This window comes from Ursus americanus, chromosome 6 (assembly GCF_024610735.1).
Source record: "Ursus americanus isolate L20-20 chromosome 6, mUrsAme1.1.p, whole genome shotgun sequence".
NCBI classification, from domain to species: domain Eukaryota; kingdom Metazoa; phylum Chordata; class Mammalia; order Carnivora; family Ursidae; genus Ursus; species Ursus americanus.
Window position 1 is genome coordinate 27,751,055 of NC_142132.1, and position 12,964 is coordinate 27,764,018.

Below are 12,964 nucleotides of genomic sequence, written 5' to 3' on the forward strand. Positions count from 1 at the left end.
GTTCCTTTAATTATTATTAAGATCCTCAGCTCTAAATATGTTAGTACAAGAGGTCTTTTTATTTTTTTTTTCCGTTGAGAGGAAAAAGAAAATGTGTCTGTCTGATTTTCTTGGGCATTTGACCTGTCAAGATTTTTTTCCCTCCTTTTTTCTTTTTTTATTGTTTTTTATTTTAATTCCAGTAAACATACTGTGTTACATTAGTTTCAGATGTACAATATAGTGATTCAACAATTTTGTACATTACTCAGTGCTCATTATTATAAGTGTATTCTTTAATCCCCATCACCTATTTCACCCATCCCCCACCTACCTCCCCTTTTGGTAACTATCAGTTTGTTCACTGTAATTAAGAGCCTGTTTCTTGGTTGTCTGTCTCTTTCTTTGCTTGTTTTGTTTCTTAAATTCCACATATGAGTGAAATGATGTGGTATTTGTCTTTCTCTGACTTATTTCATTTAGCATTATATCCTCTAGCTACATCCATATTGTAAATGGCAAGATTTCATTCCTTTTTATGGCTGAATAATATTCCATTTTATACTACATCTTCTTTATCCATTCACACTTGGGCTGCTTCCATAATTTGGCTATTGTAAATAATGCTGCAGTAAACATGGGGGTACCTGTATCCCTTTGAATTAGTGTTTTTTAAGTTTTTGGGTAAATACCCAGTAGTGCAATTACTTCATCATAGGGTAATTATCTTTTTAACTTTTCAAGGTGCCTCTATACTGTTTTTCACAGTGGCTGCACCAGTTCGCATTCCACCAGCAGCGCACAAGGTTTTTGTCTACATCCTCACCAACACTTGTTGTTTCTTGTGTTTTTTATTTTAGCCATTCTGATAGGTGTGAGATGATATTCATTGTAGTTTTGATTTGCATTTCCCTGTTGATAAGTGATGTTGAGTATCTTTTCTTGTATCCGTTGGCCATCTGTTTATCTTCTTTGGGGAACTGTCTATTCCTGTCTTCTTCCCATTTTGTAGTTGGATTATTTGTTTTTTGGGTGTTGAATTGTATCAGTTTTTCATATTTTGGATACTAACCCTTTACCAGATATGTCATTTGCAAATATCTTCTCCCATTCAGTGGCTTGCCTTTTAGTTTTGTTGATTGTTCCCTTTGCTGTGCAGAAGCTTTTTATTTTGATGTAGTCCCAATAGTGTATTTTTGCTTTTATTTCCCTTTCCTCAGAAGACGTATCTAGAAAAACGTTGCTATGGCTGATGTCAGAGAAATTACTGCATGTGTTCTCTTCTAGGATTTTTGTGGTTTTGGGTCTCATATTTATGTCTTGAACCCTATTTTTATTTATTTATTTATTTATTTATTTATTTATTTATTTAGAGTGCGCACATGTGCGAGCAGGATGGGGGGTGGAGGGAGGACAGAAGGAGAGAGAGAATCTTAAACAGGCTTCATGCCCAGTCTGGAGCCCAACACAGGGCTTGATCTCACAATCCTGAGATCATCACCTGAGGCAAAGTCAAGAGCTGGATGCCTAACTGACTGAGGCACTCTGCCCCCCCCCACCCCCGTCTTTAAACCATTTTGAGTTTGTTTTTGTGTGTGGTGTAAGAAAGTGGTCCAGTTTTTTTTTTTTTTTTTAAAGATTTATTTATTTATTTATTTATTTGACAGAGAGAGAGAGAGCCAGTGAGAGAGGGAACACAAGCAGGGGGAGTGGGAGAGGAAGAAGCAGGCTCCAAGCGGAGGAGCCTGATGTGGGGCTCAATTCCGGAACACCGGGGTCACGCCCTGAGCCTAAGGCAGACGTTTAGAACTGAGACACTCAGGTGCCCCAAGTGGTCCAGTTTTATTCTTTTGCATGTAACCATCCAGTTTTCCCAACACTGTTTGTTGAAGAGACTATCTTTTTCCCATTGCATATACTTGCCTCCTTTGTCATAGTTTAATTGAGCATATAATTAGGGGCTTATTTCTGGGCTCTCCATTCTGTTCTATTGATCTATTTGTCTATTTTTGTGCCACCATACTATTTTGATTACTACAGCTTTGAATATAACTTGACATCTAGAATCGTGATATCTCCAGTTTTATTTTTCTTTTTCAAGATTGCTTTGGCTACTGAGGGCTACAGAGGGGAGGGGGGTGGGGGAATGGGATAGGCCGGTGATGGGTAGTAAGGAGGGCACGTATTGCATGGTGCACTGGGTGTTATACACAACTAATGAATCATCAAGCCTTACATCGGAAACCGGGGATGTACTGTATGGTGACTAACATAATATAATAAAAAATCAATATTAAAAAAAAAAAGATTGCTTTGGCTATTCAAGGTCCTTTTTTTGTGGAATCTTTAGGGGTTTTTTTGTATAGGATGTCATTTGCAAATAGTGAAAATTTTACTTCTTCCTTACTAAGTTGGATGCTTTTTATTTCTTTTTGTGGTCTGATTGCTGTGGCTAGGACTTCCAGTACTACGTTGAATAAAAGTAGTGAGGGTGGACATCTTTGTCTTGTTCCTGACCTTGGGGAAAAGCTCTCAGTTTTTCCTCATTGGGTATGATGTTCGTTGTGGGTTTTTCATATTATGGAGGCTGGGGTGAAGGTCAGTTTTGAAGCATTGCTTTAATAGTCTCGTGGTTTACCTGGCAAAAGCATCGGCTCAAGAGAGCTGTGGATAAATCTGTTTAATTAGTAAAGCCAGAGTCTTGTTTCCCTAGGTTGGCATTTCTTTGATAGCAAGTAAATCTGCACAAGAACCTAATAATTTTTCTCTGTTGATTTTCTATCTTGGCAGGAACTTGATGTCAAAATAGCAATTAAGTCATGTCGCCTAGAACTAAGTACCAAAAACAGAGAACGGTGGTGCCATGAAATCCAGATCATGAAGAAGTAAGTGTATTTGATGACTTATATTTCCCTAGCTCTGCAGCCCGGGCAGATGTCATCATAGGGAAGGAGGGTGGGAATCTGTTCTCAGGATCTTTTGGGGAATGTGTTTTTTTCTTTCTTATCAAATATATGTTCTGTTTCAACTAATAACATCACATTATGATTAAGTAGGTTTAGTTTTAAAAATCAGCTAAGGGGGTGCTTGGATGGCTCAGTCAGTTAAGCAGCTGCCTTTGGCTCAGGTCATGATCTCAGGGCCCTGGGATGGAGTCCTGAGTTGGGCTCCCTCCTCAGTGGAGAGTCTGCTTCTTCCTCTGCCCCTCTCCCCCAACTCGTGCTCACTCTTTCTCTCAAATAAATAAATAAAATCTTTTTTAAAAAGCCAGCTGTGTATTATCAGACTTAGCTTTCTGTGGGCAGAATCTTTTTCTTTTGGATTTTGGGCAATGTTCATCCATTATACTTTCTTGTTAAATATAATCACTACTCTCATTTCTTTACTCTTACCTACTTTTGTTGAATAGTGTATCTATTGCTTCGTACAAGCTTTCCCCAAAACTCAGTCACTCAAAACAACCATTTGGGAGCATCTGGCTGGTTCAGTCAGAAGAGAATGTGACTCTTGATCTCGGGGTCGTGAGTTCAAGCCCCACGTTGGGTATAGAGATTACTTAAATTAAAAAAAAAAAACAAACCAACAAACATTTAGTATCTCACAGTTTCTGTGGTTTAGGAATTTGGGAGTGACTTTGTTTAGTGATTCTGACTCAGGAGATTCCTCCTGAAACACCCCAAAATGTTGAGTGGAGCTACAGTCATCCAAAGACTTGAATGGGGCTGGAGTATCCACTTCCAAGCTCATTTATATGGCTTTTGGCTAGAGGTATCAGTTGCTCATCATACGGGCCTCTGCAGAGGGAAGCTTGGATATTTTCATGACATGGCAGCTAGTTTTCCTCAAAGTGAGTGATCTGAGGAGAGAGAGCAAAGTGAAAGCTGACATATCTTTTATGATCTTTCCTCGGATGTAATATCTTTTCTACCACATTCTATTTGTTAGAAATGAGTCACTAAGTACAGCCTACACTTAAGGGGAGGAGAATAATTAAGCTCTTAAAGGAAGAAGTGGGCATATATTAAAACCTGCACAAGTAGTGTGCTAAGTGCTTTACAAATAATCCTACTTGTCACAGCTACCCTGTTTTTAGGTATTATCCCTATTTCAAGATGAGGAAGTTGAAGCTCATAGAGTCCTACAACTGGTAGCTAATAGAGTCTGAATTTGAAATAAGTACTTTCTGATTCCAGTGTCTTTGCTCAATTCACTATTAAAGTACTCAAACTTGGCTATGTGGCAGAATCACCAGGAAACCTGGTTAGCAGTATAAATGCTCAGGACCTACACATGGAGAGTCTGTTTCCTTAGGTCTCTAGGACCTGGTAATCTATTCCAGTTTTGAGATCCACAGGCTTGATGGTGATGATGATGGCTGGGATGATATATTAAGTTAAAAAAAAAAAGATGTTAGAAAACAATATATAGTGAGACTTAACATTTATTTAAAAATGTATTTATGTACAGATTGAAGCTAGAAGGAAATATGCCAAAATTTTAATATATTACCTATGGGTGACATTTTAAGTGATTGTGGGAGAACTAGTGTGATATAGGCTTTGGAACCAGACTGCCAGATTTGAATCCTTACTTGACCACCTCCTTGCTGTGTGATCCTATATTACTTAATCAATTTGTGCTTCAGTTTTCTCCTGTGTGATGAGACTATTAATAAATCTACCTACAATAGGATTATTGTGACAAGTAAATGAATTAAAGTATGTAAAGCGGGTACTGTTTGGCACATAGAAATGTAATAGTAGTGATTGTGATAGTATTTTTATCTGTATTTTATTTATTTTTAAAGATTTATTTGTTTATTTTAGAGGGGGTGGGCAGAGGGAGAGGGAGAGAGAGAATCCCGAGCCAACTCTCCACTGAGCCCGATGCAGGGCTTGATCCTACAACCCTGAGATCATGACCTGAGCCAAAATCTAGAGTCATGCACTTAACTGACCGAGCCATCCAGGTACCCCTAGCTCTATTTTATTTTTGAAAATTATTAATTCTTCATTATACAAATGAGAAATTAGAATATTATCAATAATGCCAGCCTTTCTTCCACTGCCCCCCAGTTAATTACCATTTCAAACCCAATCTCTTTTCATTGGAAAAAAAATTTTGATTATGTTTTCCCCCTCTTGTTAGGTTGAACCACGCCAATGTTGTAAAGGCCCGTGATGTACCTGAGGAATTGAATTTTTTAATTAATGATGTGCCTCTTCTAGCAATGGAATACTGTTCTGGAGGAGATCTCCGGAAGGTAGTGTGGATGTTTTGAGATGATGAGATAGTAAATCATGAACCTTAGCAATGTTTGAATCATGTTTAATAAGATAATCTAGAATAAAAGTCAGTAACCTATGGCCTGTTACCTGTTTTTGTGGCTGCTTTTTTACTACAACATTAGAATTGAGTAGTTGTGACAGAGACTTGTGCCCTGCAAAGCCTAAAGTTTTTACTGTATGGCCCTTTACTGGGAACATTTACTAACCCCTGATTGAGAACACACAGTTTTTTGTAGGTGGTGGTGTTTGCAGGATGGGAGTGGATTTATTGTGTTAGACCAAAATATCAATGTCTATCTAAGGTGTTTATAAAGAAGTTGTGTTTGAAAAAAAAAAAAGAGGTTATTTTTTTTTTTTTCTTTTGCAAATCTTTCTCATCTCCTTTTAAATACACCGTATGGCTATTTTTAAATATGTGAGGTTTTTTCAACCTTTTTCAGTTTCACATACTTTCTTCCTTTATCTTTACTTGTGTAAGTTTTGTCATGAAATTAATTTGTCCTCAGTATGGTTTTGGTAATTTTTCCCTTCTTACATTTTCTTAATTGTGACTTATTTTCTTATTTGAATATTCTCTTAGTGTATCAGTGATTAATGTGTTACTACTACTGCCCAGCAGTATTGGCAGTATACATTTTTTTTTTCTTCAGTTACTCAACAAACCAGAAAATTGCTGTGGACTTAAAGAAAGCCAGATACTTTCTTTACTGAGTGATATAGGTATGTAATCAGTTTGAAAATACCATCATAACGTAATGCCCCTTTGGTTTATAAAAGGATCTATATACTGCTTGGGAATTTAGGAGAATTTTTGATGTACTATACAAAGCATACACTTTTACCATCTATAAGAAATTATCAGAAAAATTATCACAAAAATTTGCTCTTGATGCTAAAACTAGGATATTTTGTTATTTTTGTTTTTTTGCTGGGAGTCCATTTTTGACTAAGAGATGTTCCAATTGCTGACAAAAAATGGTGTGAAAGGACCTTATTCAATTTTATTCTCCCTTCATCCCTCTCTGCCTAACATAGTAATTTTATTTACCAGTGGCATTGCATCTCATGGTTACTGGTCCTCAAGTCAACTCTTAGGATGAAATCTCTTTTTAATAAGAATTATTCCTGAAAAATCCCTAAAATTACCTGCACTCAGGCCCTTGGAAGAAGGTCAGAAGCCAAGAATATGTTTTCCTATATATTTTGATTTCCCTGTATATTTGATTTCTTTTCCTAGGTCATGCAGGTCAAGTCTAGTTGAAGAAGATGATTTTGATGGGAGGGAAAACTGGGGAGTTATATAATTCTGCCGCACTTTTTTCATGTTAACTGGATTTTCTGTGGAGAGAATCTTAAGTGGTATAATATCATTAATCATCTGTATAAATGTGAGAATCAGAGGGGTGCCCAACTGGCTCAGTCAGAGGAGCATGCGATGCTTGATTTCAGGGTTGTGAGTTCAAGCCCCACGTTGGGTGTAGAGATTACTTAAATAAAAAAACTTAGAAAAAAAAGCTTGAATGTCAGAGTAGATTTGTACAAAATGTGAGACGAATTTATTTTTAATTCAGTATTTCTGTTACCTCAAAATACATTTTAAACTTTATTTAGGGTCTGGGATCCGATATTTGCATGAAAACAAAATTATACATCGTGATCTAAAACCTGAAAACATAGTTCTTCAGGATGTTGGTGGAAAGGTAGGTGAAACCTGAGGAAATGTTACATGCCAATTGAACACAGTTTCCCTGGTGTAATTAGTCTTTGAAGTCTGGTGTCTTTCCATAGCATTTTATACTTTTTCTATCCTCATTACATTGAACTGTGGTTTTGTGTTTAGTTGTTTGTCTCTTTTGCTAACATAGTGGCTCCATTAGAGAAGGAACTGTGCCTGTCTTGCTCATTTCTGTTTTCTAATACAGTATTTAGTAGAGATAATAGGCAGTAAATAAAAATAATTTGTTAATCCCTTACAAAGCACATCCAATACACGCACACATCCTGGATTTAGTTAAGTATGTTTACTTAACTATGTTTCTTATTTAAGAAAGAACAAACTCATTCTCCTCCCCAAAAGTCCTATATTCTATATTCAAGTAAAATTCAAAACCTTGCTTTCTCAGATTCTTAAATGAGTCATCTTTAGAACAACCACTTTAGAACAACCAGAAATTATGCATTGACTCCTGTAATACTTGTATTTATCAGAATAATTGAAACAGTTTTCTTGTGACTAGCACTCAGGTTCCAGTCCAATAAAGATGTAAAGCCGAGTCTGAACCTGGAATTGGATTGTGTGGTCTTTAGTTAGTGATGATGGTGGTCAATTGGAGGTGATGAAACCTTGATGGTGCCTCTTTTCTTAGGAGGCTTTCATGTATGTTTGGCACCAACTATTGCTGCTTTTTTTGTATCCAGAGACTTCAGGATATTCTTCAAGTTAGACTCACTCAGTGGTATGATGCTTTTTCAAGTTTGGAATCATCCTTACCTTTCCCTTCTGGTTAATGGATCAAGCTTATTCTGAATATACCAAAATAAAAATTAATAGCCTTTACTTAATTTTTAAACATTTTTTACCATGTATCAGATACTGTGTTAGATTCTTTTCTTTCTTTATTTCATTGAATCCTAATAATAATTCTCTGAAGAATTGTTAGTAATACCATTATTTAGGAAACTGAGAGAAGTTAAGTAACTTGACCAAGGTCACATAAGCAGTGGAGCTCAGGCTTGAAATACGATTGTGATATTCCAGAGCCCAAGCCCTTCCCTGCTACCCTCTCTAGAGCCTTATAAGGACATTGTTGCCTTTCCCTTTCAGATTTCTCAATCATTTAATACTTTTTGTTTTGTAGATTATGCATAAAATAATTGATCTGGGGTATGCCAAAGATGTTGATCAAGGAAGTCTGTGTACATCTTTTGTGGGAACACTGCAATATCTGGTGAGACATGGATTGTTCCTTTGAATTTAAGTGTATAGAATTCGTATTCTTATTTCTGAAGGTCATGAATATAGTAGTTCAAAGATAAAGTAGCTTTTCTCATAGGATTGACATGTAAAGCATTTTTTTTTTTTCTTTTTAAGGCCCCAGAACTCTTTGAGAATAAGCCTTACACAGCCACTGTTGATTATTGGAGCTTTGGGACCATGGTATTTGAATGTATTGCTGGATATAGGCCTTTTTTGCATCATCTGCAGCCATTTACCTGGTAAGAAATGGAAGAGAACTTTGGTGTGTTTGATGGGAATGGAAATTTTCAGTTACCTGCTTTTGTTTCTTCCATCCCCCTTCATATGGTGTAATTGCCTTTTAATTACATAATTGAGTAAAATTAAATGACAAAAAATCTTTGAGTGTTTGTGAGAATCAGTTGTCAACTGAGGTAACTTGTTTTATAGGCATGAGAAGATTAAGAAGAAGGATCCAAAGTGTATATTTGCATGTGAAGAGATGACAGGAGAAGTTCGGTTTAGTAGCCATTTACCTCAACCAAATAGCCTTTGTAGGTAAGTATATTTTAGTTGAGGAAGTTCACCTCAGTTTCTTTAGGGTTATAAAAGAACAGTAGAGTTGTTGTCTGTTTCAGGTAGTATTGTGCAGTAAAACTTTCTGTGATATTGAAAAAGTTTTATATTTGTGATGCCCCCATAAGACTATTGAGCACTTGAAAGGTTGTAGTGTGACAGAAGAACTCAATTTTAAATTATATTTAATTTTAATTAATGTAAGTGTAAATGCAAATAGCCACTGTGACTAGAGGCTACCATATTGGACAGTACAGGTGTAGTGGAAACAAGAACTCCTGCTATAAGAAGATTCTTGGGATACTGAAGTAAATGGGTTCCTTGGAGAATGGAACTAGACTCACCTGTTGAAATTGCCAGTACTTACGTATGTAGGTTTTGGGTTGTTTTTTATGGGAAAACGCCCCCTGTCATTTCATGAATTACTTGAAAGTGAGATACAAAATGATACAGATGAGTAATGAGAAAGGACAGGGGCAACCTATAAAATTACCTTTTTTCACAATACTACAAGAAAACTGGAACATAATGATTTTCACCCTATTTTTGTATGCTTTCTAGTTTAATAGTAGAACCCATGGAAAACTGGCTTCAGTTGATGCTGAATTGGGATCCTCAGCAAAGAGGAGGACCGGTAGATCTTACTTTGAAGCAGCCAAGATGTTTTGTATTAATGGATCACATTCTGAATTTGAAGGTTAGTTTGAATGTGGTCTACTTCATAAGACTTGCATTGAAGTTAACAAATTTATTTGGAAAATAAGCGTAAACATTTTAATAATCTTTTCTGATGCTTATTTGAAAAGAAAATTATATTCTTAGAGCTGATGTGTTTTTACTTCTTTAGTAAGCCTTTTCAGTTTTACTTCTAAGTTGTCTTTGTTGATTGCTTTTATGAAACGTCTTTTGGATTTTCCCCTTCCTCGTATTTGTGCCATTAGACATCATTAATTTGGGTGTAATCATACTGGATTTGGTTTGGTGAAGAGGTTTCCTGCCCGACTTTCATGCCTGTATACTTCCTCCTCATCCTACAGTCCATGCAACATGAACTACCTATCTCATCCTCTGAAAATGCTTTTTATTCTCCTAAGAAACCAACATAGTTCTTTTTGCCTACCAAGTCAAGTCTAAACTGATCTGCCTGCCTTTTGGAGCTTTCCTCATGCAGGTCTTCTCCAACCAAGTGCTTGCCCCAGACCTGCTTCTCTTACCTTTTACTTTACTTGACTAGCTTGTCACTGCTCCTTATGCCATCAAGCACATTATCCATTTTTGTGCTTTGACAGATGCTGTCCTTCTGCCCAGAATGATCTCTGTCTCTGTGTGTCTCCTCAGCTACACTGGCACATATACAACTCTCCTTTTCTCTGAATGGTCTCTGCCACGTAATTTGTCATTTAAATTTTCTAATTGTTACTCATCTTCCACTCATGCCTCTCCATATAGGTTGTTTTCTTCTTTAATGCTGGGATTGTTCTTACTACTTTTACTAACAATCAGTCACCCTGTCACCATGCTATCCCAACCCCCGTGTTCTGTACAGAACAGGCCATGTATCAGGTTTTCAGCAAATATTCATTGGTATGAATGAGAGGCTCTATTAGGCTGTATACCCAGAAACAACTGTCATCTACCGTCTTTCCATAGTTATCAATTGGGTAGTAGTGGATAGGGTTTCTAAAATTGGAAGAATCAGTGGCGAGGGCTTGCTGGTGAGCATCCAAGGCTGTCCTGGAGGCAGGAAGAGGCTAGTTGGGGGTGGGGCTAAATTTTATTTTCTGGCAAAAAAAATTGAAATGAGAAGTTATAATCATGTAAGGTTTAACTGTAACCTTGGCATAGCTTATTGAATAGAAACTTGGGGCCACGTTGATGTCATTCTTGGCTAATGCTGTAAAGTTATCTGGCTTCTTGATTTGGTTTTCTTCTGTTATGCCAAGGAATAAATCATTCCTTAGAATGTTACCCCAGCAGGACTTGGTGATACCTTTCAGTTCTTTGTTGCCCCTGAAAGTTTTTGTCTTTTGTCCCAGATTTTTTTCAGACTTGTCATGATGATGGTAGCATCGTCCCTACTCTGTGGGGCCCGTGGACATGTGCTTGTTGTAGAGCATAGCGGAAGAGTCCTCCTTATCTGTTTTGTGGTCTGTAGACTTCAGTTTGCAGAACCACTATTTACCTGTCTGTGAATCTGGGGCAAATTATCTATCTATCTATCTATCTATCTATCTATCTATCTATCTATCTATCTATCTATTTTTAGCTCAGGTACAGTAATTCTCCCTTAAAGGCTCAATATTATTGTGAGGTTTGCAGGATAAAGTATACATAGGGTACTATTCATAGTAACTTGGGGATGCTTCTGAGACATGATAATAGGACTGAATTTTGAAAGATAAGTAAGAGTTAATCAGGGGAGTGGGCAGGGGGAAAGACTTACAGGCAGGGGAATATCAATAACACAGGAATGTGAACTGCAAAACAGTTTGTATTGTAGGACATTTTCCAAGGTGCTTATTATATTGTTCAAAGAGGGAATGACTTCTGCCTGTTTGATTTTCATTTAAAAAAGAAATGAACAATACAATTACTAGAATACTTCTTTCTTTTTAAAAAGATTAGTCTTTTTTCCAACTGTGTATTATGAAAAACTTTAAATATATAGGAAAGTTGAAAAAAGTATACTGAACTTGCCAGTGAAGATAATGGTGAAACTGAAGTATTTAATTTTTCCTTCTTTGCCTCCTTTTTCATGCTCTTAAGTGTGACCTTAAGTGTCTCTCCTTGGTTTTCTCTTTTTCCATATTACTTTTTCTTCCTTTCCTTTGTAATCTCTTTAGTTGTGGAACTTTACCAATAAACTGAATATGGACAATTTCCAAATTTATTTCCTCAGTTGTGACTTTTCTGCAGAGTGTTTATAACTGCTATATAACTATACTTGGTGGTCTCACTTGCACCCAGAACTTAATTTATTAAGAACTGAACACATTTGCTCCATTAAATCTCTCCTACAGCTTTACCTATGCCTCTTGTACTATCATCTTTCCAGCTACCTAAGTGGGATGACTTGTCTGACTATTCCTTCTCTTCCAATTACATATCCAATTGTTTTGTCAGATTTACCTTTTGAGTGTTCTAACAATTGTGAGCTTGTCAGGTTCTCAATTTAGAAAGCCTTCCATAGTTCTCTTTGCTTACTGAATAAAGTCCATACCCTTACATTTAGTATTCAGTATCTGTCTTGGTCTCCTTTCATCCTATACTTGCGGCCTTACATCTCCTATTATACCCTACGGGGGCATCATTTTAGGTACATTTGAACTATATTATTTATACTTTTTTTTTTTTTGAAGATTTATTTATTTGAGAGAGAGAGAGCAGGGGGAGGGGCAGAGAGAGAGAGAATCTCCAGCAGATTTCCTCCTGAGCGTGGAGCCCGACTCGGGGCTTGATCTCATGATGCTGAGATCTTGACCTGAGCCAAAATCAAGAGACGGGTGCTCAACTCACTGAGACACCCAGGTGCCCCTTGGATTATTTATGTTCTTTGATTATGCTCATCCCTTTTTACCTCTCTGCCTCTGCCTACCTTGTTTTCTAACCAGAAGAACCCTTTTTCTTTCAATCTTTCCTTGTTCTAATCTTCCTTCCTTTCCAAAGTTTAGCTCACAGTGCATGTTTTATAAAGCATCCCTTTCCTCCCATCAAGTAAACTCTTTTGGAATCTGCACAGTACTTTACATTATTATAGTACGTATAGCATTTTGCCTTGTATTTCAGTTCTCTTAACATTTCTTAATGTCTTCTATTTGGCCATTATCCTGTGGAGGGCAAGGATCAAAAGTTACTCAATTTGCATATCCACTACCACCACAACACACTTTGTAGTATTTACCATAGTAGTAACTCTTTAAATACTTGAGAAACAAAAGAATAAATGTAAGTTGTATTTCCTCTCTCCCTTTTTTTTTTTTTTAATGATTTTTTATTATATTATGTTAGTCACCATACAGTACATCCCCGGTTTCCGATGTAAGGCTCGATGATTCATTAGTTGCGTATAACACCCAGTGCACCATGCAATACGTGCCCTCCTTACTACCCATCACCAGCCTATCCCATTCCCCCACCCCCCTCCCCTCTGAGGCCCTCAGTTTGT

The 12,964-nt window shown here is 36.9% G+C and overlaps 1 protein-coding gene across 5 annotated transcripts in view; it reads left to right on the top strand.

Annotated features, from left to right (window-relative positions):
• CHUK (component of inhibitor of nuclear factor kappa B kinase complex) overlaps nt 1-12,964 on the top strand; it is a 37,984-nt gene that overhangs the window by 3,894 nt on the left and 21,126 nt on the right. For all 5 annotated transcript variants that reach the window (XR_015724749.1, XM_087862798.1, XM_087862797.1 and 2 more), the window contains exons 2-9: nt 2,770-2,864; nt 5,128-5,242; nt 5,918-5,987; nt 6,879-6,967; nt 8,126-8,215; nt 8,359-8,483; nt 8,674-8,781; nt 9,361-9,496. Coding sequence is in view for 4 of the 5 variants with exons in the window: in XM_087862798.1 (XP_087718924.1) it covers nt 2,770-2,864; nt 5,128-5,242; nt 5,918-5,987; nt 6,879-6,967; nt 8,126-8,215; nt 8,359-8,483; nt 8,674-8,781; nt 9,361-9,496 (828 nt within the window). In the remaining variant the exon portion in view is untranslated. The remainder of the gene's footprint in view (nt 1-2,769; nt 2,865-5,127; nt 5,243-5,917; nt 5,988-6,878; nt 6,968-8,125; nt 8,216-8,358; nt 8,484-8,673; nt 8,782-9,360; nt 9,497-12,964) is intronic.